Source organism: Sciurus vulgaris (genome assembly GCF_902686455.1).
Source record: "Sciurus vulgaris genome assembly, chromosome: 2".
In the NCBI taxonomy this organism is placed as follows: domain Eukaryota; kingdom Metazoa; phylum Chordata; class Mammalia; order Rodentia; family Sciuridae; genus Sciurus; species Sciurus vulgaris.
The window spans coordinates 125,712,250-125,737,799 of record NC_136462.1 but is presented as its reverse complement, the minus strand read 5'-3'; the positions used below and the strand labels follow the sequence as shown (position 1 = coordinate 125,737,799).

General features: G+C 45.1%; 1 protein-coding gene across 1 annotated transcript in view; it reads right to left on the bottom strand.

The window, feature by feature from the left end:
• The window catches only part of CYFIP1 (cytoplasmic FMR1 interacting protein 1), a 110,798-nt gene that overhangs the window by 69,023 nt on the left and 16,225 nt on the right, over positions 1 to 25,550 (bottom strand). The window contains 6 exon segments of the mRNA XM_079128433.1: positions 1,928 to 2,109; positions 3,977 to 4,078; positions 4,263 to 4,340; positions 5,917 to 6,006; positions 6,082 to 6,204; positions 7,334 to 7,397. Of these exon segments, the coding sequence (XP_078984559.1) occupies positions 1,928 to 2,109; positions 3,977 to 4,078; positions 4,263 to 4,340; positions 5,917 to 6,006; positions 6,082 to 6,198 (569 nt within the window). The 5' untranslated portion in view covers positions 6,199 to 6,204; positions 7,334 to 7,397.

Sequence of the window (25,550 nt, the reverse complement as noted above, 5' to 3'; positions counted from 1 at the left end):
TATTAAAAAATACTGATGCTGGGCGCAGTGGCGCACACCTGTAATCCAGAGGCCAGGGAGACCCAGGAAGGAGGATTGCAAGTTCAAAGCCAGCCTCAGCAACAGTGAGGTGCTAAGCAACTCAGTGAGACCTTGTCTATAAATAAAATTCAAAATAGGGCTGGGGATGTGGCTCAGTGGTCGAGTACCCCTGAGTTCAATCCCCAGTACCAAAAAAATAAATAAAAATAAAAATTACTGATGCCCTCCACCTCCCCTGACAAAATCTTTAAGAAGAGTGTGAAAGCTGGTCAGAATCACAGGTGACCTGCTTGTGCAGTTGGGAGCAGGAAGAGCTGCCTTCTAAAGCCTCATCACCCCTCCAACAGCAAGGCACACACTGGGAATCCCACAAATGCTGATGCCAAACAGGGATAAATAACTTCAGAGTTCCCTACCCGAGAAAGGCTCACAGGCCAACTCCTGGGATCCTTTTCTAGCTGGGAAGATCTGGGCTTCAGTGCAGAGCCAATTTTAGGTGGTGATTGGAAGACTGCACCAATTTCACATGAATAAGGCTCAATCAACTTTCCAAGCAATCTAGCTTAGCTCCCGCGGCAGCCTCCTCCTCCAATCTGGTACCCTGCCTCACATCCATTTTATTATAAAGTCATAGCAACAGTTGTGTGATTCCAGATAAAACGTTTAAGTACAGCATATTCTGATGCAAAGTAAAATTCTTCCAATTTAATTTTAGAGCTAAAATTCCTTGCTCAGCAGGGGAAGCAGAAGTCAGTATCTCATTCCAACCAAATATCTTTAACAGCACCAAGCACAGACTTAGTTAAAAAAAAAAAAAAAGTCCACTAAAAGACTGCTGGCTCAGTATCTCCAACCACCCCCGACAGTGTTCCAGAAGCACATTTTTCCAATCCTCTATGGTTTGGATGCTGGGTTCGTGTGTTGGGAGCTTGGTCCTCATGATGGTGGTAATGGGAGGGGAAGTGAAATATTTGAGTTGGAGCCTAGTGGAAGGTCCTTAGGTCAACTGGTAGTATGACCCTGAAAGGGATTAAAGTATTTCTTGGGACCCTGATTGGGTTTTGCAAGAAGACTGTCATAAAACTCTGAGTCAGACTCCTGAGTCTCTCTGGCTTCCTGTCTGGTCATGTGATTTTTCACTCCTGACATGCTCCAGCCATTGTAATCCACCCTAAGGTGATGCAGTTGTGGGGCCTCATCAGAATCTGTGCCATGCTGTTTGAACTTCCAGCTTCCAAAACTGTGAGCAAAATAGACCTCTTTTCTTTATAAAGAGATATTTTATTACAGTAGTAAAAAGTTGACTAATAGACTTCTGTTGGCCGCTTCTCCAGAAGTTCTCTACTTTCAAAGAGAAAACCACCACAGGAGAGCTGTCGATAGGACTCAGAAGCTCAACATGAGCCTGAGGCACCTTGCAACAGTTCATATACCATGTTTCCACTCTGCTCTGATCCATGCATGTACCAGGGACACCCAATCCATGAGTAACAAGCAGAGGAGGGCACATCTGCTGAGTCCTGCAGCTGCAATGCCTGAATGGCCTCCTTGGATTGCAGAACCCACCTGCCCCCTCACCAAGATGTTCCCCGAGCTTCTGTGCTCCATGAGCAGGGACTGCATCTTCTGCATGTCTCTCCTCTCAAGAGCAGTGAGCACCTAGAGTCCCCCATTGAGCACTTGAGGCTGACCTGGAGCCTTCACCAGCTATATAAAACTACCAGAGACCTTAACCTACCAGCCATCCTTGCATTTTGTACCTGGGCTTATGCATACACGAAGTCCCAGGACTAAAAAGTAGCTGCTACCAAAGAGGAGTGATGATTTCACACACAAGATATGTACCTGCTACATGCAAGGCTGACCTCTCCAAGTGGCCTGCCACAGGCCAGAGGTCAGAACTCACCTCTTGTATGCCGAGTGGTCGTTCTTCACACTGCACTTCATGTTCTTCAGCTCGTCCAACACAGCGAACATGTTGATGAATTTTCCCAGCGTGATCAGGTAGGCTTCCGACACAAAGTCCTTCCTCCTCTCAGCATGGCATAAGCGTCTCACCTCCCCACAGAAACGCTCGATAGCATTTCTCTGAGCAGAGGAAGGCGAAGACAGAGGGTCGTGGTCAGCGACCACATTCCCAGCTTCAAGAACAGTACTGCATTCACTGTGAGTCACTCATAAAACATGCACCCACTGGCTCTCGGACCATCTTTACAACTCACGTAGAGAGTCCTATCTGTAAAGCATTCCCATGCCTCTGCTCTGTAAAAATCATTATTTATTTTGCACATTGCCAATTATGTCCCTAAAGTAAAAGAATTTTGCTGATTAATCCAATAAAGTTACTAAGTAAGTAAAATGTTCGGGGGGGGGATAGATAGATAGATAGATAGATAGATAGATAGATAGATAGATAGATAGATAGAACATAGATACTGTGGGTTTCGGACATGAAAAATGGGAGATTTTTTCCTCTTGGCATCTTTTAAGATAAAACAAAAATTCATCTCTTAGTTCTACCTTCTCCCTTTACTAACAGAAAACTATAATAAAAAGTCTGTAGGTATTTCCAAAGGACTTCTTCAAAGAGCCACCAAGTCCCTTCCACTTTATGTCTTCTTAAGCAAAGAGCCAAAGGGGGCCAAGTCATGATCAAGTGAGGTGAGAGAAAAAAACACCTGAAAAACCAGATGCACTGAAAGTATGAGTGGCCAGAAAGTCAAAATGTACTGAGAACGAGGTAGGAGAGAAGAGAAAGAGAACATAGGTAAGGAGACAAAAGAGTGGAAGGAGACTAACTTTAATCTGAAAGCCTATGCTGAAGGTCTTCAGACCTTTTCTCCCCAGGACGGTTTTCCTCCCACACCTGTCACCCCAAATTCTTGAGAAATCTGTAAATATTTATGTTAGTATAAGTTCACTCACTTATGAAAATTGCCCTGTGCAATGTGATGTACTAACACATATTTTTTTATTTTAATTGTTATTTTTAGATACACGAGTCGAGTATATTTTGATATACTCATATATACAGAGTATATCTCATTCCTAACACATGTATTTTTAGAGCTGATTGAACAAAGGGAGATATGATTATGTTAAGAAACCCATATAGATTCCCAACATTATCTATTTTGGAGAAAGACATTGTCAACCTAAGAATCCTGAGAACAGATAGAACTTCATAAACCATCTTGAGATCACCAGGCGGATGCCAACCTACATACCTAGCCCTATCAACCCTCAGAGTTTTCTTTAAAATAAGAGCCTGAGAGCAGGGCACAGTGGCACATGCTCATAATCCCAGTAACCCAGAGGGTTGAGGCAGGAGGATTGCAAGTTCAAAGCCAGCCTCAGCAACTTAACGAGGCCCTACGCAACTTAGCGAGACCCTGCCTCAAATAAAAACTAAAAAGGGCTGGCGATATGTCTCAGTGGTTAAGTGCCTCTGGTTCAATCCCTGGTACCAAAAAAAGAAAAAAAAAAAAAGAGCCTGAGACCCCAAAGGCTAGTGACACTCTCCAGATAGCCTGCATTCTATTCTGAAAACATGCATTTTCACTCTTTCGCCTTCAAATAAAGCTCTTCCTCTTTGCTAAAACCCGATGTGTCCCTAAATTCTTTTCTGCAATGTATCAAGAGCCTAGAAGGTCATAGTAGAGGTCTCCTCAGCTCTGGAGAGACCTCCTGAACTCCCTCATGGCAACTAAGAGATAGCAAGACTTCATGAAGGAACTACAAATTCACTCTCAAACACAGAAGTGAAACAAAAGAAGCACTTGTTAGGTGAGTGAAGCTAACCAAGAGCTATAGTTTCTTTTTGCCTCAGAAACTTGTGGTTGCTTTAATTTACATGCACTTTGTACAGTGAGTTCAGGGTGACAGCCAACGAGTAGGAGAAAGCCAGTATCCCTCTCCTCCAGAGTAAATGCCTCAGATTTCTTTGCTGTTTTACCTGGAAGTACATAAAATTCATCAGTTTGGTGACCTCAGGCTCCAGGACCTCCACAGTTTTTTCATATATTTCCACTCTATTAGGCTGCTCATTACATTTCACCTGGGAATAAAGACACAAATATGGGCAATGAGGTTTCAATCCAGCTAAAAGTAGCCTGAAGTTCCTGGGAGCTGTTTTCCACCCCACTAGACAGAGAGAGAATGGAAGAGGTGAGTGAGTGGCCTGGTCAGAATGGGCATGGCCTAGGGGGAGGCCTAGGGCCTGAGCGAAGCTGGTGGGGTACCTGTGGGATGGCCCGGGAGCAGCTCCTCCAGGTATACAGCATGACAGCGTACTCTTGGCCTTCCTCCAGCATCTCATTCTGCAAGGCACATGGGGCAAATCAAAGGCAAACAGGGGGCAGGGGTTGGGGCTCAGTGGTGGAGCACTAGTCTAGCATGTGTGAGGCACTGGGTTCGATACTCAGCACCACACACAAATAAATAAAATAAACGTCTGTCAACAACTAAAAAATATTAAGAAAAAAAAAAAAAAGGGCAAATAGGAGGACAAGCATGAAGAAGAGGCCAAACTTGTAAAATCCAGGCAAAGTGCCACAACCATTCTGACTCTCCCTTTAAGGGACCACAGCCTGCAAACCACAAGACAACTGCTAAGAAGCCGGTGATGCCGCAATGGCCATGATTACTCCAAACACTCCCCGACTTCTACAGGATGGACAGGGCTGTGAAGGATACACGGGCACCTCTGAGCAGGGCCAGACAATCTAGGGCATCCGTCACAGGGGCTACCCTCAGCTCCACTGAGCTCCAAGCAACCTGCTGGCAGTGCAGACTGAAGCTGGGGACATAGGGAAGGGCTCAGGGCAGGTTTCCTGCCCCAGGCAGTCTGAGGGCATACAGGGTCCTTACACAGTCTCTTCCTGGGGTCACACCAAGCCTCCTGGTTCACAGAGAGGATCCAGAGGCAGGGCAGCGGGTCCTGGGGTGAGGAAGAAAGGCTAAACATGTTCCCACAGCACTGAAATCCAGGAATGTTATACCCAGAGGAGGACAGTCATCGTTTTTAAAAGTTGCTTTTGTGTTCTGTTCTTGCTTTCACATTGCTTCCTTTGGTAAAAATAGTTTATTTGTTTTTAAAATCACATAGATGTCCTTTAAAATATCAACTATAATTTGACCATTCTGTTTGTTTTGATTGTCTGTGGTGCTGGGGATTGAATCCAGGGCCTTGTGCGTGCTAGGCAGGTGCAGAGAATTACACCCCTAGCCTGGCAAAGTTTTTATGGTTCTTATCAGAAACGATTACAACCTTCAACTCTATGTTTTCACTTCTACAAATCTAGCTAACATTTAGACAGATATTTATAAGGATTTTTTTTTTTAACTACATGAAAAGGGAAACTAAGAAAACATAGAAGAAGAGTCAAATTACAGTCATTCACAAAATGGACTGCAGTCACTAAAGATTATTTTCTCTAACACATACTTATGACATATAAAACATTCACTAAGTCATTAAAATACATAATTATAATAGCAACACAAAACCTAAATCTCATACTGGTACACACCTAGCATGTGCGAGTACAGAAATGGACGACAATAGCACTCCCTGGGAAGAGGCCCACAGAGTGCTCACAAAGGTCTCCTCTAGTCCAGAGAGATGCTAGACTTTTAAATAGAGCATGAACTGCTTTTATAATAAGAAAAACAAAAGACTTTTTTTTTTTTGAACTATAAGGCATTTAATTCATTTTCTCCTCTTTTTCTCATTATATAGCCTATGAGGATAACAACAAAGAAGTACACGTTTGCCATTCACGTATCTGTATCTCTCTCTCTCTCTCTCTCTCTCTCTCTTTCTCTCTCTCTCTCTCTCTCTCTCACACACACACACACACACACGGAGAAACAAAGATACGCAGGCAGCATTACCATGCTAGAGTGGACGGTTGCTTGTTCAATGTATCTTGCGATGCCAGTGACAAATGCATTTCTGTCTTCAAAGTTGGTGTTGAAATTCGGCTGAAGGGAAGAGAAAACCATCAAACTGAGGTCAGGGCTACTGGCTATGTGTCTCCTACCTGCTCAGGGACTCACCTGGTAGAGCAGCGAGGACGGTGGGGGCTCAATGCAGGGCTGCTGGTCGGGCAGAGGCAGCTCTTCCAGGAGGTCCACGTTGGACAGCGCATCCTCCAGCGTCACCTGAGCCGCCATCCTGAGCTAGAACAAAACACAAAGCCATCTGTTCTGTGAGGAAGGATGGTATTTGGGCATGTGACAGGCCTTCGAGGTGGGATACTCAGGTCCTGAATTTCCTTATTCTTCTCCTGAGGGCACTAAGGATGGCTGAGGTGGTGGCCAGTCCTTGGACTCAGGTGTCTCTGCAGGGACATCAGGTCAGGCGGTCAGGAGTCCCCATGTGGCCTCTTCTTCCTCCCTTCCCACTGAGGACAGGCTCTCCTGGCCTCCAGAGTGTCACAGTGCAGGGAACACAGAACACCACCTGCATCATCGCTTCCTGCCACCCTTGCCACACTGGGGCGACCACCCCTGGTTGCTGGCGTCAAGGGCTCTCTGCAGGGTCTGACAACCCCCTCACATGGCCAGAGGAGGGGGAGCACCTCCCAGGCAGCTCCTCCAAATATGTTAGGAACTGAGAAGGAAAAGGGGATCCTGGCCCCCCAGCTGCCAGCTGTATAGCTGCAGGTCAGGATCATAGGGCTATGGGTGGCCCACAGGGCCCTCGCTGAGAGGCCTGGGGTGCACGATGAACCACAGAGAGGGCTGTTCACACGGGAGAGAAAGCACAGACACCGAAGCTGGTCTCGAGAAGCTCAGAAATGCAGGCAGACATCATCTGCACACACCCGGGCTGGCTCTAGGGGTGAAGCCTGCCTCCCAGTCTGCTCAGGGAGCAGCTCTAATCCTGGAAGGGGCTCTGAAAGCAGCTCTGACTTCAGATGGGACTTGGGAGGCAGCTCTGAGCCTGGAGGGGACAAGGGCAGCTCCAGTCACACAAGGTGATAAGGCAGCTGTGACCCCAGATGGGGCTCCAGGGCAGCTAGGGGGCATCCTGGGAAGGAAAGAGCAGCAGGTAGGCTAGCAAGTCACTGACAGAAGGCGCCCCGACTCACTCCTCCCAGACCTGGGCTGCAGACAACAGGCCGCGTGGAAGCTCAGGGCCAGACAGGTCGGCCAGGAGAACTGCAGGCCAGAGAACCAAAAAGGGAAGCCCCGGGAACCCGGAAAGTCCCAGGGGAGTACGCGGAGAGGAAGAGCAGCCCACAAAACTGCTCATAAACTTGGGCCATCCTCAAGCTGCACAGTGTGGATCTGATCCTCTTCACACCTCTGAGACCACAGCCAGCCACAGGCGGCACACCGTGGGATGGCTCCAAATGGACTTGCAGAAGCTAGGAAAATGGAAGTGACATTAAGTCATAACCCGCAGGACGCAGGTCAGAACCACAGCCTAAACCTAACCAGGCTGTTTGACTGATAAAAACTAAAAACTTCAGTATCTGCTAGGGTTTTTAACAAGACCCCAGGCACTGAATCGCACTCCCCGAAATGTCCAGTTGCAACTCAAATCATTGGGCACATAAAGAACCAGGACCATTTCAACGTCTAGGGGAAAAGACAAAAGCAGACACCAATGCCAACACAACACAGATGTCACAAATCAACTACTATGAAAATGCCCTAAAAACAATCATAACGCCCCCAAATCGAATGAAAAAATGGAAAGGTGGCACAACAAAACAAAGAAGTATATAAAGACTCAAACGAAAATTTTATAACTAAAAGTTGTAACGCTGAAGTGTTAAAACTCCCAACCTGAGCTCAAGAGCAGAGGAGAAAACCAATGAACTTCAAGATACAGCAACTTAAGTCAGAATACCAGAATACCAGAAGAAAACAAAGGTTGAGAAAAAATAAAAAGCACCGTAGGGATCTTTGGGATAAGAGGTTTAGGGTCTGTGTCATCAGAGTGCAAACAGGAAAGGAAAACGGGGTGGCACTGAAAAAGACCTGCAAAAATGACTGAAAAGCCCCAAACTGGGGCCAGACTTGTGGCTGCAGACTCAAAAAGCTTTAAGTCCAAATAAGAAAAGCTCAAAGAAATCCACACCCAGACGCATTACAATTCAACAGCTAAAAACCAGACAAGGGGAAAAAAACTTGAAAACAGTCAGGGAAAAATAACGTGTCACAGAGGGAACAAGGGCTGGAATAACTGGATTCCCCCTCTGAAACCTGGCAAAGGGAGCAGAAAGACATTATCATTATTGTTATTTGTTTTTGTTTTTGATTTGGTTCTGGGGATCAAATCCTCATGCATGCTGAACACAGGCACTACCACTGAGCTTCACCACCCACCCAGCAATACACATTTTAAGTCTGAAGGAAAATAAGTTCTCACCAGATTCCAATATTAAGTTCAGAAAGAATCCTTCAGGAATTTCAATGATAAAAGGACATTCTCAGATGATGGAAAATTATGAGAATTTATACAGAGCAGGTTAAGGAAACTTTTTTTTTTCTTGGGCAGAGAGGGTGGGTACCAGGGATTAAACTCAGGGGCATTTGACCACTGAGCCACACCCCCTATTTTGTATTTCACTTAAAGGCAGGGTCTGAGTTGTTTAGGGTCTCGCTTTTGCTGAGGCTGGTTTGAACTCTCGATCCTCCTGCCTCAGCCTCCAGAGCTGATTTTACAGGTGTGCACCCCTAGCAAGGAAAGTTCTTCAGAAGAACGGAAAAGATACAGAAGGCAGCCTGGGACACAAAGAATCAATGAAGTGAAAGCAACACAAAGGAAAGAGAGTGAGTGCACAGGACACACTATTTCCTCTATGACTCTTTAAAAGGTGTTTGTTGGTTGAGAGCAAACATGTTACAATATTGTCTGATGGGGAGTTCAGTGTTGTAAATATAAATCATATAAACATGTTACACTTAATTATTTTGATGTTGAGGATCAAAGCTCAGGTCTTCCATGCTAAGCACACACTATCATTGATCTGCACCCCAAACCCTATATAAAGTAATTATAATTATAAATAATATGTATATAATTATATAAATCATGCAAATATAAGAATTAAAACATCAAAAAAGGAAGGCAAACTTCTATAATGGCAAGATTTCCACACCCTACTAGAAGTAGTGAAATCCTGGTTCTAAGTAGACTGTGAAAAGTTAATAGGATGCACTCTGTAATCCTCAGAGCAACCACTAAAACAAAGCTTTACAAAGCAAAATGGGTAACTTTTAATTAGACAATTTGGAATAAATCAAAATGGAATACTATGAAATAACTATCAAATAACCTAAGAGTACCAGGGATTCAGCTTGGTAGAAGAGCATCTACCTAGCATGATCTGGCCCTAGGTTCCATCCCAGGGACTACCAACAACAAATATTAATTAATTAAAATAAAATGCTATTTAAAAAGCCAAACAACCTAAAACAAGGCAAGAAGTGGGTAAAGGGTACAGCTCAGTGTTAGAACATGTGCTTAGCATGCTGGAGGCCCCGAGTTCAGTCTCCAGTCCAAAAAAAAAAAAAAAAGGTTGGGGTTGGGGGGCAGGAAAAGAAACAGAGCGATGAAGGGAAAAAAAAAAAACAATCAAATGATAAAACAGTCAGGGCTGGGGTTGTGGCTCAGTGCTACAGCACTTGCCTGGCACATGTGAGGCACTGGGTTCAATCCTCAGCACCACATAAAAATCAATAAATTTAAAAAATAAAGATATTGTATCCATCTATAATGAAACTTTTTTAAAAAATGATAAAACAGTAGACTGAAATCAAACACATCAACAATTATATTAATAATAAATAATCTAAAAACACCATTTAAAAGACTGCCAGAGCTGGGTATGGTTCTAGGGATCAAATGCCTACCCCATGACTAAAAGGCTGAGGCAGGAGGATCATAAATTCAAAGCCAGCCTCAGCAATTTAATGAGGCCCTAAGCAATTTAGCAAGACTCTGTCTCAAAATAAATAGAGTTGGGAAAATAGCTCACTGGCAAAGTACCCCTGTGTTCAATCCCCAGTACCAAAAACAAACAAAAAGACTGCCAGAATGGATTTTAAAAGCTCACCTCAAACAGAAGTAAACAGGTGAAAGTAAAAGGGGAACAAGACAAACCAGGCAAGCACTAGTCAAAAGGAAGCTGGAATGGCCATGCTAGCACAGGCAAAGCAGCCTTCAGAGCAAGGAAATTACCCAGGGACAAATAAAGACATTATATAATGACAGATGGGTCAATTCCCCCAAGAAGAGAGAACAATTCTAAATGTGTCTGCATCTAGCCAAAGCACTTCAAACTACCAGAGCAAAACTGACAGAATGAGGAGAAAAAGGCCAGTTCCCAACTGCAGCTAGAGATGCCCGTGATTCTCCCAGGGATCTCGGGAAATCAGCAAGAACACAGAGGAACTCAACACCACCAGCCACCCACTGGATCTCATTGACATTTACAGAACACTCCTCCCAATAGCAGATCTATTCTGCATGCTTCTAACTTTAAACTTAAATGGAGCAGAAACTTTTCAAAATGAGGAAGCCAGTCTTTTTCCTTCTTTCATCACAACTTCCTGTTCCAGGCAGTCAAGAAAAAAGCGCAGGTTGGCAAGAGCACAAAGTGGCCCTGGCCACATGGGGCCTGGTGGCCCTCATCCTGCTAGCTGGCCTGGGGAGCCCCAGTGGTCTCCATGCATGCACCTCCAAGCTGAGGTTGTCTCCAGGAGTCCATGTTACCTGGCACATGCCTCAGCCCCAGGGGAGCTGCTCAGCATCCCAAGTTCCACTCTCTGCCCTTTTCATAGTCATAACAACACCAGTCTGGAATGCTAGGAAAGGTATGGGGGCTAAGCCAATTGTGCCCACCCCCCCCATTAGTCAATGAGAAAGCAGGTCAGGCCAGGAAGCCACAAAGCCCACAGGGTGGCCCTGGGAGACCCTCCTTCCCCCATGACTCCCGCCCCACCTCTGCCCAGGAGAGACCAAGGCAACCCCCGAGTGGAGAAAGGGGAAGAGGGTGGGAGTCACAGCAAGGCTTGGTAAAAACTGCTAACTTACTGACCGAGATTCATGAGTGACACACTTATGTCACATCCCAGGAAAACCCCACATGCTCAACTTTTTTCAAATCAGTGTTTACAGATTTCTTTCTACGTATATGAATAGCAATATTTATGTGGTCTACACAAACAACGAAACATTATTCAATCTTACAAAAGAAAGAAATCTTGACACATGCTACAACACGGATGAACCTTGAAGACATTATGCTAAAGTGAACAAAGTCAGACACAAAAAGGCAACTTATGTTGCCCAGGCTGGCCTCAAAACTTCTGGGCCCCAGTGACCCTCCTGCATCAGTCTCTTCAGTAGCTGGGACTAAAGGTGCATGTCACCATGCCACCTAGCAAATTCTATGTGATTCCACTCTTGTGAAGTTCCTAGGTTTGTCAAATTCACAGAGACAGAAAGTAGGATGGTGGTTGCAGGGGCTGGGAAGGAGGAGTGGGGAGTCAAGTTTCAGTTCAGGGTGAGGTATTACTGTACCCCAATTTAAAAACAGAAAACCAGAAAATGGAATACTTATTGTAAATAAATCAGAAAATATACAAAGGGAAAAAATTATTGTCCATAATCCCACAAGAACATGATAATATGATGCAGACTATTTTGTAAGCTGCTTTTACTTTCCAGCTTCCACAAAATTTCTTGAGTAGATCAACATTCTTTTTTTTTGTTTGTTTTGTTTTGTTTTGTTTTGTATGGTACTGGGGATTAAACTCAGGTGTACTTAACTAATGAGCCACATCCCCAGTCCTTTTTAATTTTCGAGACAGGGCCTCATTAAGTTGCTGAGGCTGGCTTTGAACTTGCAAACCTCTTGCCCCCACCTCCCAAGCCACTGGGATTACAGGAGTGTACCACCGTGCGCACCTCGCAGCATCTTTTTTGCTACCGCTCACTGCGCTGTGTGGGCTACTGGTCAAAGCCCCACAGCTGCACTCTATGGTTCTTTCCTGTTCTTTGCATTCTCATGTTTCAAGTCTTCCGACCATAAACTCCCTCCACCCCACACCTGGGTGTGTGACGCCTGGCAGCCATCACACATGCACACCACCCCGGGCCAGCTCACCAGGCCACAGCCACTTCTGAGGTCTCTTCCTTTGTGCATCTTCCACAAATGTGTACTTGGACGACCTCTGCTTCAACCCTGTTAAATGAACTCAGAATAATCAGCTCTGAATCCAAGTCTCTGAAGGCTCTGCCACCTCTTGCTCTGATACTTTGCCCTTGTGCCTCTGATTTTTCTTTTAAATTCATTTACTTCCCAACTGTAACTGTAGCTAGACAATCCTACCCTGGTCCCCAAGGTCCTGTGGCTTGAGAATAAAGTCTACATTCACCTGTGCCAGTTACAACCACCCCAGTCCTACAGTGTGGGTAGTCTCTCCTCCTGCTTTGAGTTGCCCTCCTGATTCCTTCCCTGTCCACTGCTCATGATGATGTCCAGTCCCACCACGAATCCCACACACACAGCAGGAGCACTTGCATGGCCATTGCCTACAGCCCCTGGGACAGATCCTCAACTGTCTGACTAGCCTGCAGAGCTGGCTACCACAGAGCAAACGTCCAACAGCAAAATTAAAATCACACATTTGAAGTGGCTCTCATACCTGTCAGTGCTACCAACGAGCAGTTGTCAGTTTAATGCTAGGATGGCATCTCTAGCTCCATTGGTTCAGCTCACATGGACACAAACATAGATGTCCACCCCTTGGGGCCTAGTCAGAGCAGATGGCACGTGAGCAGGCACAGTAGGAAAGCCCTGTGAGGACACAGCAAGAAGACAGCTGTCTGCAAGCCAAAGAGAGGGGGACTTGAAGCCTCTGCTAACACCTTGATCTTAGAATTCCAGCCTCCAAACCATAAGAAAATAAATTTCTGCTTAATCTATGGTGTTTTGATAACGGCAGCCCTTGCAAACTAACAGAGTCGAGAAGGAGTTGAGTAGAATTGCCCACACAGGGTTTGGAAGCCCTTGCACTGACCGACCAGTTCGACATGTGCTGGTATTTTCCTGAACTCAAAACAGTACATACAGAAAGGCACTGAGCCAGCTGGACCTGCTCCCACATGGGCCTGGCAGTCCGCACCTCCACCCTGATGTGCTCCAGCCTCCCGGGCAATGAAGCCACTCACAAATACCATGCCCTCCCTCGGTTTATGTCATTTAACAACATAGATTGACAGTTTTTCTTCCTTGACTTCTTTTCTATCAGCACTAGTTCCCAATTCTCAAGCATATTACTGAATCCTATGCTTGTCAAGTTATAAAAATGAATGGAATGTGGTATGGGAACTGCTGTTCTAATAGGACATCAGTTCATTTACTTTGTAAATTTAAGAGTCTTTAAAAATTAAGATTTCAAAGGAAGACACTCATCTTTGCTGCTCTTCAAGTGACTTTTTGAGTGTCTCTGAGTCAACCACAGTATCTCTGTGGCTCAGGAGACACCCCTGCTGTGGGTAGCTACACAGCACTTTGCACAGAGTGAGCTACAACCAGCATTTTGTGAGTGACCCACCAAGATCTGAGGTTGATAAGTAATTTACACCCATGCTGCATACCTCACCTGATCAAAGGACCCAGGCAGGTCTCAGGGGACCCCAGATGGGATCAGGTAGCATCAAGGGACTGCAGGTGGGGAAGAGGCTCAGGTTCATGCTGGAGGCTCCATGGCTGCTGACCTCACATCATCATGCCAACCTCATGTCACCAACCACTCTCAGCCTTGAATTCACCTTGACATATTCTCAAGGTCACCCCCAAGGTAGGGTCAACCCAATATACTGACTGATGAGCAGAGAGAGCCTCAGAGAGCCCCTGTTTTGCTAGGGACCCCCAGACATAGAGCAGGAAGGACAGCTACCCTGACACAGCACTGGGCACTGCATGTCCACTCAGGGCTGTGCAACTGGACCTGTTGGGGTCAAGCCAGAGTCAGAGAGAGAAGATAACAAACCCGCCCAGGCCAAGGGATAGAAGAAAAGCAGCACAGAGCCCAAAATGCAGATAGAAATGCCCACGGATGGCAAGAGGCACAGGGACAAAGGCTTGGCCACTTCACCTATGCCACTGGCCCCAATGAGTATTGAAGGCTGGAGGGCAGTGAGGGATAGTAAGCCTGGGAACAAACAAGACACACCCCAGACAAGGAGTAAGGTAAGCATGAGAGTGTTCACGCCAAACTTGGAAACCCAGTGTGGAGTGGCTCCTCTCAGTCTGCCCAGTCCTGGTCCCCAAAGCCACCTACAACGCCACGCACAGTGCTCAGGAGCCCAGCACTCGCCACACTCCCACTTCAAACTCAGAATCTCTGGGGGTCAGCTATGTGCCCCTCCAAACCAGAGAGGCCGTGAACCCCATTTCTCCACACCGAGAGCACCTGAGGAGAAGGGAGATGATTTTCAAAAAACCTAGCAGACGCCACATGCTTTGCAACAAAGTACAGTGAGTAACAGAACATTTTCTTACAAAATAAATAGACTCGACCGTCTTCCCAGGTGGCTGGGCGGAGACAAGAGCTCATGTTCAGCTGGCAGTTCCACCAAGAGGTAAAAACAGACCATCCGTCCTCGCCTGACTCGACAGTCTTATAAAAGAAAGAGGAACGCGTGGGCTGCAAAGCACTGATGGAAATGAGAGCGGCAAGACGGACGTTCAACCTGGCAGCAGGGCAGCACCAGCAGGGGCTCAAAAGGGAAAGAGGAAAAAAGTGTGTGAGTGAGTGTCAGGTGGGTGTCTGAGAGTGAGTGTGGCTTCAGTAAGCCAGCACTCCTGGGAGGACACGGCCCCATGAGAAGACCAGCCACAGAGACAAGACAAAGCAGAGGGGCAAGAGACACAGGTGCCTTCAGGGACAGGCATCGCAGGTGAGGCTCCCTGGAAGGTCACTTGTGATGAGGAGGAGGAACCCACAAGTCACACCATCCAGAAGGCCCCACCACAGCCCTTGAGAGTGCAGTGTGGACACGTCCTCTACCACTGGGCCTGTGTGTGGTTCAGACCCTGACAGCACCTCAGGGACCACAGGCCCCGTAATGGTGAGGTCCCACCCACAAAGCATGGCCAGATGATGTCCAAGAGCTGCCACCACCTGTACACAGATGGCCTGCTCCTCACCAGGACCACCTCAGCTTGGGCCACCTCTTAGCAAGACCCAAGCCACTGAGGGGTGGCCTAGTATCTTTCTAGATTAAAGGATAAATGTCTTGAGGTGTATTTTCCCTTCCCTAGAGCCGTTCTGGAAACAAAAGACATCTAACAACACTTTCTGTTTGAACAATTTTCATGTAATAGCAAGGACATTCATCTACCAGCAGGTAAGGATAAAACCAAACAGCCAGGGGAAATAGATACCAGTACAGGTAAGAACTTGGAGAAGAAGGGACACCAGGTTAAGGAGGGATCCGCTTAGAGGGTGCTCTAGTCTGTATCTGGAAAGTCCTCCCGCAAAGGCCACATGTTGGAGCCTTGGTCACCAGTCTATGGTGCTATTGGGAGGTTGTGAGACCTTTACAAAGTGGAGCCTAGTGGGAAGAAATTAGGTCATTGGGGGCTTGGTGTGCCTTCAAGGAGGACATTGGGACCCGGCCCCTCTTCTTCCTCTCTCTTTGCTTCCAGCCCATGAGGTGAGCAACTCAGCTCCCACAGACACTCCCCATGACGTGCTGCCTCACCACAGGTCCAAAAGCAATGGGCCGAGCAACCACGGATGAAAGCTCTGCAACCCTGAAACCTTTTCATCCTTCTAAATTGATCATCTCAGATATTTTGTTACAGTAACACAAACCTAACACAGAGGGCTACATGTAAAAGTGCAAAGGCTCAGAACACAAACTGTAAGCAAATCATGTTTCTGGTTACTTCTGTTTCCAAAGCAGCCTCTATTTGAAATCTTTAGTAAATCAAACACTTAAACCCAATGGGCCTCTCGTATTCATAAAGGAGCTCATAATAGTTTCACAGACTCTGTGACTTTTACCAAGTTAAGGTTTTAACTAAATAAATTATTGTCCATGAAAATAGAAGTGAAATAATTTTTACTACAGCCACGTACTGCATAATAACATTTCAGTCAACAGCAGGTTGTTGTATAATAACGGTGTTCTCGTGAGATTTTAATGGAGCTGACAAATTCCCTATGCCTAGTGACACTATAGCGATTATGATGCAACACAGCAAAGTAAACCCATGTCTTTCTGGTGATACTGGTATAAATGAACCTACCATACGGCCAGCTGTATGAAAGTATGGCACATAAAATTATGTGCAGGATGTAATATCTGATGTAATAAATGACTAAGTTGCTGATTTATGTATTTAATATCCTATACTGTTACCATTATTTTAAAATGTACTCCTATTTTTAAAAGCTTACTTGTAAAACAACATGCTATTATGCCAGCAACAGCATTATACCTTTCATGTTCACTACATCTGTTTCTTGATTACCTCAAGAGGCCATGCCAAGAAATTGACCTTCACATTTAAGTTTGTGCAAGTACATTACGATGTTCACTCAACAACAAAATCACCTAATGACACAGTCCTCAGAATGTGTTCTTGTCATTAAGCAACATACGCTTATTAATAAATATCAGACTTCCACAGGCTTGGAACCAGATGAGGGGGAAAGGGCATGAGCGAAGAAGAGTGGCAGCTAACTCAGCTCATAAATGGGACTAAGGATTGATCCCAGGTCCTGGAGGGACAGGCAGAAGTGTCTGCAGTGACAACAGTCAGCTGGTGTTCCTGCTCTGCAGAAGCCAAGGTGCAAGGACGCCAATACAGAGCAAAGAGCTGGGGGTGAGGGTGAGGCAGGTGGGGGCTCAGGGGCACGACAGTTCAAACCAGACAAACAGGGCAGGGACTGCAGGAGACAGCAGAGTACTTGCTGGCCACGGCGCAGACAGGGCAATGACTGAGCATGGGCTGAGCGCCCTACACAAACAAAGTGAGGACCATGCCTTTTCACAGGAACTGAAAGAAATAGTCTTTGTATCTGTTAAAATAGAAACTGCCAGGGCAGCTCAACATCGAGGTTGCAAAATGCAGTGAAGCCACACTCTGGAAAATGCAGAACTATTCGTGCCCAGTTCAGGCAACCCCGCCTGTGGCACACATTGGCTCTGTGTCAGGTGCTGACCTCCAAGCCAATTCACTCCACACCAAAAGGGGTGTTTTGCTAGAAAGAGGGTCTGCCTGGCACTTCCAAACTTGTCGTTGTTAAAATTTACAACTTGAAAGTGGTTGGCTTCTCTAAGTACACAGCATAACCAAGCAAAAATAAACTATGAAATGTTTCTGCTGACGTGTGCAAGGCGTGAGCTCATTTTCTTCCTCTTATACATGCAAATAACAGCACTTTCCAGAAAAGAAGAAACTTCCAATATTTTTGTGTAAACTGTTCACATGCAAAAGAAATCATAACTGGAATAAAAGTACACGTCACTGAATTGTTCCTCTCTCTCTCTCACAATGTTAAAATGGCCAAACACAGAACAGCACATAAGCAGGGGCGGACAGCTGCTGGGTGAAGAAGGCTGCTTTGAGGTAAAAGAGGCCAAAAGTGTAAAATTAAAAACTTCTATTGACTCTACTACTGAAGAAATTCGTTTTTTTTTAAAGTTCAAAATTTTTAAATTCCATTTCTGAAAGCAGCAATTCAAAACCAGCTCAGTAGAATTACCTTATCAACAGAGAAACAAAAATCAAGTTGACTTGAAACATCATGACAATGAGACACTGGAGCCTAAAACGGAGTGTGCCAGGAATTTTGAGTCTTGGGGAGTAAGACATACCAGTCTCCACCCCTGTCCTCAGTCTGCAGCCTCTGCAGCTGGAGTCAGGGTCTCCCAAGGCACAGTGGTCTCTCTGCCTCCTGCCACTGCCCCAAGCAGACAGATCATCCCTGACCAGTCTGGACCCCCCAAACCCATGCTTCTTCCTGCCACTCTTCTTTTAAATTCCTTTTAGTTGTGCAAAGCACAACTCTGAAAATGTAGCTTTCCTGCTTACATTTTCAATGGCTCCCTCGGCCCGCGACTGTTTTTTAATCCACGATCCCTGGAACCCTGGGGTGCCTCACAATGGCAAGCAAAAGCAGCTCTGCCTCATCTGTTTTATGTTCTGGGACTGCTTTCAAGGATTTGCATGAAAAAGGACTCTGATATTTTTTAAACATCAATCAATAAAAGGTAGGGAAGAAGTCCAGTATGCCCCAGAATAATCCTTCCAGGCCCGGAGCCTCCCTCGGCTGCCTCCTGCTGGACCCAGTCACACTGGGGCCTCTGTGACATGCTTTTGCAGTTCCCACTGCCCCAAGCAGGTCCCTCAGAAAAAAGGAAATGCTGAACAAAGTCCCTGTGATGGAACTTGCCAGGCACAGAGATTAATGCCAGAGAACCTGACTTGCTGCCATTTGGCAGATGGCTGGACTGAGCAGGGTCCTCGTTGGTGGGGGTGGCTGTTTTCCTCCATGATGTGGGATCCAGAGAGACGGCATGACTTGCTACAGAATGATTTTTGGTGATAGTGGCATTCCTTCATCTGTCACAAGAATCCAGTGCGTGTTTAAAAGACACAAAGGGAAGACGACAGTATTTCCAGTTCAGTTTATTCTTTCTAACAGAACAGACCCTGCTATGTGGTCTCTGAGACTTGAGAGGGCAGGCACACCATGGAGGGGGCAGGGCAACCTCCAGACTAGACTGGGGAGGTCTCCAAGTTGAACCCAGAGGGACTGAGGAGGCTGCCACAGCCGACGTGCACCTCCCTGAGCCCACACAGGCTCCTCTGCAGTCGTGACTCGGGTGGCCTGTATCTGCCTGCTGTCCCGTGTGGGCAGAACAATAGGCAACCGCTCTTCCCAGGAGGCTGGCATACAATCAGGCGCAGGCACCACCTTGGCCACTTGGCACAATGACCCCACTGCTCTTCAAGGCTGGGGTTCTCAGCCTTCTCCAATTCCTGCTGCTTGAAAAGGAAGGAGGTGCCTGTCATTCACCTCGTCACACTGCGGACCCCCGTGAGCCTGTGTATCTGCTGAATCCTGCCCCGGGCAGTTGGGAACAGGTACCACAGATAATGTAGCCCTGGTTCCCACCTCTCCCCTGCCACCCGCTTGGGTTTTCCTTCCTGAGCAGGAGAAGCTGCAGGACAAGCAGACTACACCATGAACACCTGATCCATCTTTTTTGCGGGTACTAGGGACTGAACCCAGGGTGCTCTATCACTGAGCTACGTCCCCAGCCCTTTTTACTTTTTATTTTGACACAGAGTCTCCATAAGTTGCCAAGGCTGGCCTCAAACTTGTGATTCTCCTGCCCCAGCCTCCTGATAACAGGCATACACAGCCATGCCCAGCTCAACTGATCCATCTTCACCAAGAACCCACACCGCCCGCATGTGCCCTTTCTTTTCTCCTTGTCCTTCCCCTCACCCCATAAAGAACCCAGCCTCTAGGGTATGAGGCAGCCCAGCAACTGACCGCCAAGTCAGCCTCCACCCTCTCCAAGCGCAGCCCTGAGAAGCTTCCGACATCCATGGTCCTGGGCCAGCTTCCATTGAGCCTAAAACCAAGTCAATGGCCTGGCCACTCCTACCATGCTATGTCCCACTCCCACCCCCCATACCCCACTATCCAGTCTCTACCAAGGATCCTGCTGTCAACCCACTTTGGCTGAAAGCATCAGTATCAGCCTCACTGTCTTCCCTCCCAGGTGATGAGAGACCTCACATTCCCACGGAGCAGGGCAGCCAGCGTCCTTGGGCACGCCTGGGACTTCACAGGGGACTTTCCTACAGAAGCACTAACTCTGTAAGTGGGCAGTGACACACACACCATCTATGAAACAAAAGGGAGTAACTTAGAAGGGAAGGTCTTTTCAGGGAAAATCAGAATACTGATCCTACAACAGGCTCTCTGCTGATCTTCATGAGAACGACTAGGCAAGTAGGAAGGACTCTGCCCACCCAGGCCCAGGGAACAGTGTCCAGGTCATTTAGCGATCCATCAGGGGGACAAAAGCAAAGAGCAGTTCTTTCACTGAGTTCACAAGGATCTTCTCTACCATTTTTTTTAATAGATACCAGTATTAGTTTACTTTAAAGTCAATTTTGAAGAGTTGAAAGCTCATAAAAATGTAGTTGGTGCAACATAGCCCAATTCTAATTACAAAATGCTTTCAAAATAATTAACAAAAAGAATTGTATTTTCTATATAGTTCTACTGTCAGAATGCTTTGTTGTTATTGTTGTTGTTGTTGTTCTTTTTAGATATACATGACAACAGAGTGTATTTTGATATATTATACATACACAGAGTACATCTTATCCTAATTAGGATCCCATTCTTGTGGTTGTACACCACGTGGAGTTTCACTGGTTGTGTATTCATATAAGAACATAGGAAAGTTATGTCCACTTCACTCTACTCTTTCCTATTCCCTTCTCCTCTCCCTTCCCTTCATTCCCCTTTGTCTAATCCAGTGACTTCTATTTTCTTCACTATTTGAGTAATGGTAATACCTTCATGCCCTTAATACCTGAGGAAGGGAACACCACTTGGTGTGGCCTGCATTACCATCTCTGGGTAGAAAAGTTCACTATGCTTTCAGGTCATTTTCCAGGCAACACATCCCAGGAAGGATTCTTAGGTCACAGGACCGCCTTTAAAGCTGCAGGTGGATTCAGGCCAGGTGTGCTCTCACCAGGTCACAGATAAGGCAGTCTATCATGGGTATGGTACTTCCCATAGCACCCAGGCCTCGTTTTCATAAAAAAATAGGAGCAAATACTTCCAAACTATGCATCTTATAAGGGATGAATATCCAGAATATGTAAGGGACACGAAAGAACTCAATAGCAGAAAGACAAGTAATCCAATTAAAAAGTGGGTAAAGGACTTCAACAGACATTTCTCAAGGCACACAAATGGCCAACAGGTAATGAAAAAATGCTTAACATCAGTAGTCATCAGGGAAATGCAAATCGAAACCACAATAAGAACACTCTACCCCATGGGAAGGACTATTACCAAAAAGAAAAAAATACATCTGGAGAGGATGTGGAGAAACGAGAACCCTCACATGCTGTTGATGCGAATGTAAATTGGTGCAGTCATTATGGAAAACAGTATGGAGGTTCCTTGAAAAGTTAAAAATAGGACTACCCCATGATTCAGCAATTCCACTGCTGGTTATTTATCTAAAGGAAATGATCTCGGTATATAGAAGAGACATCTGCACTCCCATGTACACTTCAGCACCATTCACAAAAGGTTTTTTAATTTGTCCTTGTTTTCTTGTCACTGAGGTTAAACACATTTGTGATTTTCCTTTCTTGTGATTTGCCAGCTTGCGCTTTTTGCCTGCTGTTTTTATCTTCTGGGATCCTGGTACTGTCTTCATTGACTGACACAGGCACTAATGATATTAAAGATATTAAAACTTTGGGAAAGTGCTGCCAAACTTTTTCCAGATAAAGCTACTTGCTTAATCATTTTGCTTACTTTTTCCCTTTGAAACCCAAGTTTAACTTTTATTTTTTTCTCCTTTATGCTGAAGATTGAACCCAGAGTATGTGGCAAAGTTTTAATGTTCTACATATTGAACTTTTCAGTCTTTCCCTCTGGAATTTCCTCTTTCACTTCTAAATTTACCAAGTAGGAAGAATTCTGCTCACCCAGGCCCAGGGAAGGAAGCTGTTTAACAGACCCAGACTCAGCAAACTGCTGTTGCCACTCCCAAAAGTCAAAGAAGCACCCATGTGAGAAAAAGTTAGGGCAGCAGGTCATCCCGGAGAACGAATCCAAAAGTAACACCGAGATCCAGAAAAAGCTCAATAAACTGAAGATAAGAATTTTCAATTTTTATTGTTGTTGTCAGCACTGGAGATCGAATCCAAGGCTTCACACATGCCAAGTATTACATGCCCAGTCCTAAGAATTTTTTTTTTATTGGACATCAGCTATAATGATTCTTATGACTCTGATGTGTCCTCTACTTAACTGGTTATATTAAGTAATGTCAAAGACATGTTTTCTATGCACATATATATATACACCACAGTGAATCTCCACATCATGTACAACCACAGAACTGGGATCCTAATTAGAATGAGTTATATCCCATGTATGTACAAAATGTCAAAATATACTCTACTGTCATGTATATCTAAAAAGAGCAAATAAAAAAATTTAAAAAGATCATTGCATCTGTGAATAAAGACAGTCTTGGGCTGGGGCTGGGGCTGAGTGGCAGAGTGCTTGTCTGGCACATGTGAGGTCCCAGGTTCAATCCTCAACACCACATAAAAAACAAATAAATAAAATAAAGGTATTGTGTCCATCTACAACAACAACAACAAAAAAGCAGTCTTAATTCTATGTTTAAAAACAAAAGATGTGAAGCCACTATTTACAACAAAAATTAAACTCTTGCTTGTAATTCTCTAAATTTAGAGGCCACTCTGTGTCTTGTACCACAATCATCCCCTGCTATTTCTTGTACAAGTGATATTCATACTCTAGTGAATACGCCTTTTTTTTTTTTTTTTTTTTTTTTCAACAGGGTCTCACTATGTTGCTCAGGCTGAACCTCAAACTCCTGCACTCAAGAGATCCTCCTGCCTCAGCCTCCCAAGTAGCTAGGGCTACAGACATGTGTCATCACACCCAGCTCCTATACACATCTTTAAAAGCCACTTTTGAAGTTCAAACTTTATAAAAGAGATATCATGCTATAGATACTCATTTGACCAGCTTTTTCCACTGATGTCGTATTACTAACATATATTCACACTATCACATAGCATCCCAGAAGCAATGTTTGAGCCAGGTGCAGCAGCACACCCCTGTAATCCCAGTAACATGGGAGTCTGAGGCAGGAGGATGACCAGTCTAGGCAACTTAGCAAGACCCTGTGTCAAAATATAAAATAAAATGGGCTGGGGATATGGCTCGGTGCTGCCCTGGGTTCAACACCAGTACCACAAAAAAAAAAAAAAAAAAAAAAAAAAAAAAAAGCAGAAGCAATGTTTGGCAGATGCATACTATTCCTCTGAACAAATGGACTAGTCTACATGCCCAGACTCCTGCTGATTGGCAGAGAAGCTGTTTACAGTTACTAGTCAGCCATGAACTGGGGAACATTCTTGCATTCTTTTTCTTTTAAATATATTTTAAATATATGTTGATAGACCTTTATTTTATTCATTTATTTATATGTGGTGCTGAGACTCGAACCCAGTGCCTCACACAATGCTAGAGAAGTGCCCTACCACTGAGCCACAACCCCAGCCCCATTCTTGCATTCTTGCACATTAATATGCGTGCAATACATTCTGTAGTCCAGGGGTCTGCAAACTTTTTCTGCAAAGGGTCAGAGGCAATAACTGTCTTGTGGGTATATGCATTGAGTATGTGTATACTCACATATGCATGCTTGGGCATAGAAGTGCTTTGGATTTCAGATTTTTCAGATTTTTGAATATGTGCAGACATATAATGGGAGTTCTTGGGGACAGGACAAATTCCATTTGTTTCATATACATCTTTAACACAAAGTCCAAAGGTGACTTCATACAATAGTTTTAGTACATGTGTTTTGACTGTGACCCTTCACATGAGGTTTGCTCTGTAATTTTCTGCTTGTGGTGTCTTGTGGTGTCATGTCGGTACTCAAAAAGTTTCGGATTTTGAAGCATTCTCAATTTTGGATTTTCAGACTAGAGATGCTCAATCATGTGAGAGAATATCCTTATTCTTAAAAAATACACAATGACATGTTTGAGGGTAAAGGACCTCAAATTAAGGGAGAAATTTTTTGTCTGTGTATCCTTTGTACTTTGCTGGGGGTGGGGAGGTGAGGGCGTGGGGAATCAAATCCAGGGCCTCGTACCTGCTAGCAAGTGCTCTACCAGCGAGCTACGCCTCTAGCTCTGTACTATTTTTATTTTAGCAGTGTTTTGTAAATCTGAAATTATTTGTAAGAATAAACATGTTAAATCCCCCTGAAAACTTTTGATAACCAAAAGGAAATTTAAAATGCTCAAAACAGACTGGCCATGCCTCCTTGAACTCAGTGTTTCAGTCACTGCTCATGCTGTGACCCACCACTGCTCAGTGAAACACACCTTTCCAACCACACATCTGCCTGGAAATTGCCCACGTGCCCTGAGCCCCATGCTACAGTTTGGACAAGGTTTGTTCCCCAACAGTTCATGTGTTAGATGCCTGGTCTTCAGCTTAGTGATATTAAGAGGTGATAGAGTATTTACAAAGTGGATCTTAGCAGGAGGTAAGCAGGTCACTGGGGTCACCTTGGGAAAGGATTAGGTAGTTCTTGTGTGAATCCTGAGAAGATTGTTATAGAAAGAAAGACTGGTGTCTCCATGCTCTCTGGCTTCTTGTCTCCCACCATTGTGATTCCATTGCCATGAAGCCCTCATTAAAGCCAAGCAGAAGTTGGCTTTAGTTAAATAAACATCTTTTCTTTAAAAATTTCCAAGCCTTGGGTATTTTGTTACAGCAATAGAAAACAGACTAACATACCACATTCTTGGGAAAAAAACTTCTGGCAAATCAAAAAGCGATCATGAGGGCTGGGGATATAGCTCAGTTGATAGAGTGCTTGCTTTACAAGCACAAGGCCCTGGGTTCAATTCCGAGCACCATGGAAAAAAAAAAAAAGCGATCATGATAAGACCAAGTTTTAATTAAATAACTTGTTAAGGGCTGAACTGTATCCCCCCACACACACCCAAATTCATCTGTTGAAGCCCTAACCCCCTGTAACTAAGAATGTGCCATATTTAGAGACAGGATGTCCACAGAAGTAATTAAGTTAAAATGAGGCTGTGAGAGAGGGCTCTAATCAAAGACAATTGGAGATTAGGAAAGAAACATGCAGAGGGGAAACAAAGCTAAAGACACAGGGAGATGTCAAGGTGAAAGGCCTCCCTAACAAACCTACAGACCTGCTGGGGATGAAGGAGCACATCAGTACCACAGCCTGGGTCACCGCAGGACCATGGCAAGGCAATGAAGACTTCTCAACAAAGAATCTGCATGCACTACACCTAATCAAGAACCTCCCTCTTGGGCTGGGTTGTGGCTCAGTGGTAGAGCGCGTGCCTAGTACATGTGAGGCACTGGGTTCAATGTTCAGCACGACATATAAATAAATAAATAAGTAAATAAAATAAAGGTATTGTGTCCACCCACAACTAAAAAATTTTTTTTTTTTTTAAAAAGAACCTCCCTCTTGGTATGCAGGCTTCAGGGAGGGGCTGATCAATACAAGTACAAGGTCATCGACAGGCAAATGCAGCTGCCTGTGTTGTCCCCTACCTCCGATGGATGAAACCTACTAAAACTCGCTGTTCTCAACTGCGCTTTGTAATACACCCAGCAGGTTAGATGGAGGTGCCCTTTACTTGGGTAAACAACACACAGACATTCTCAGA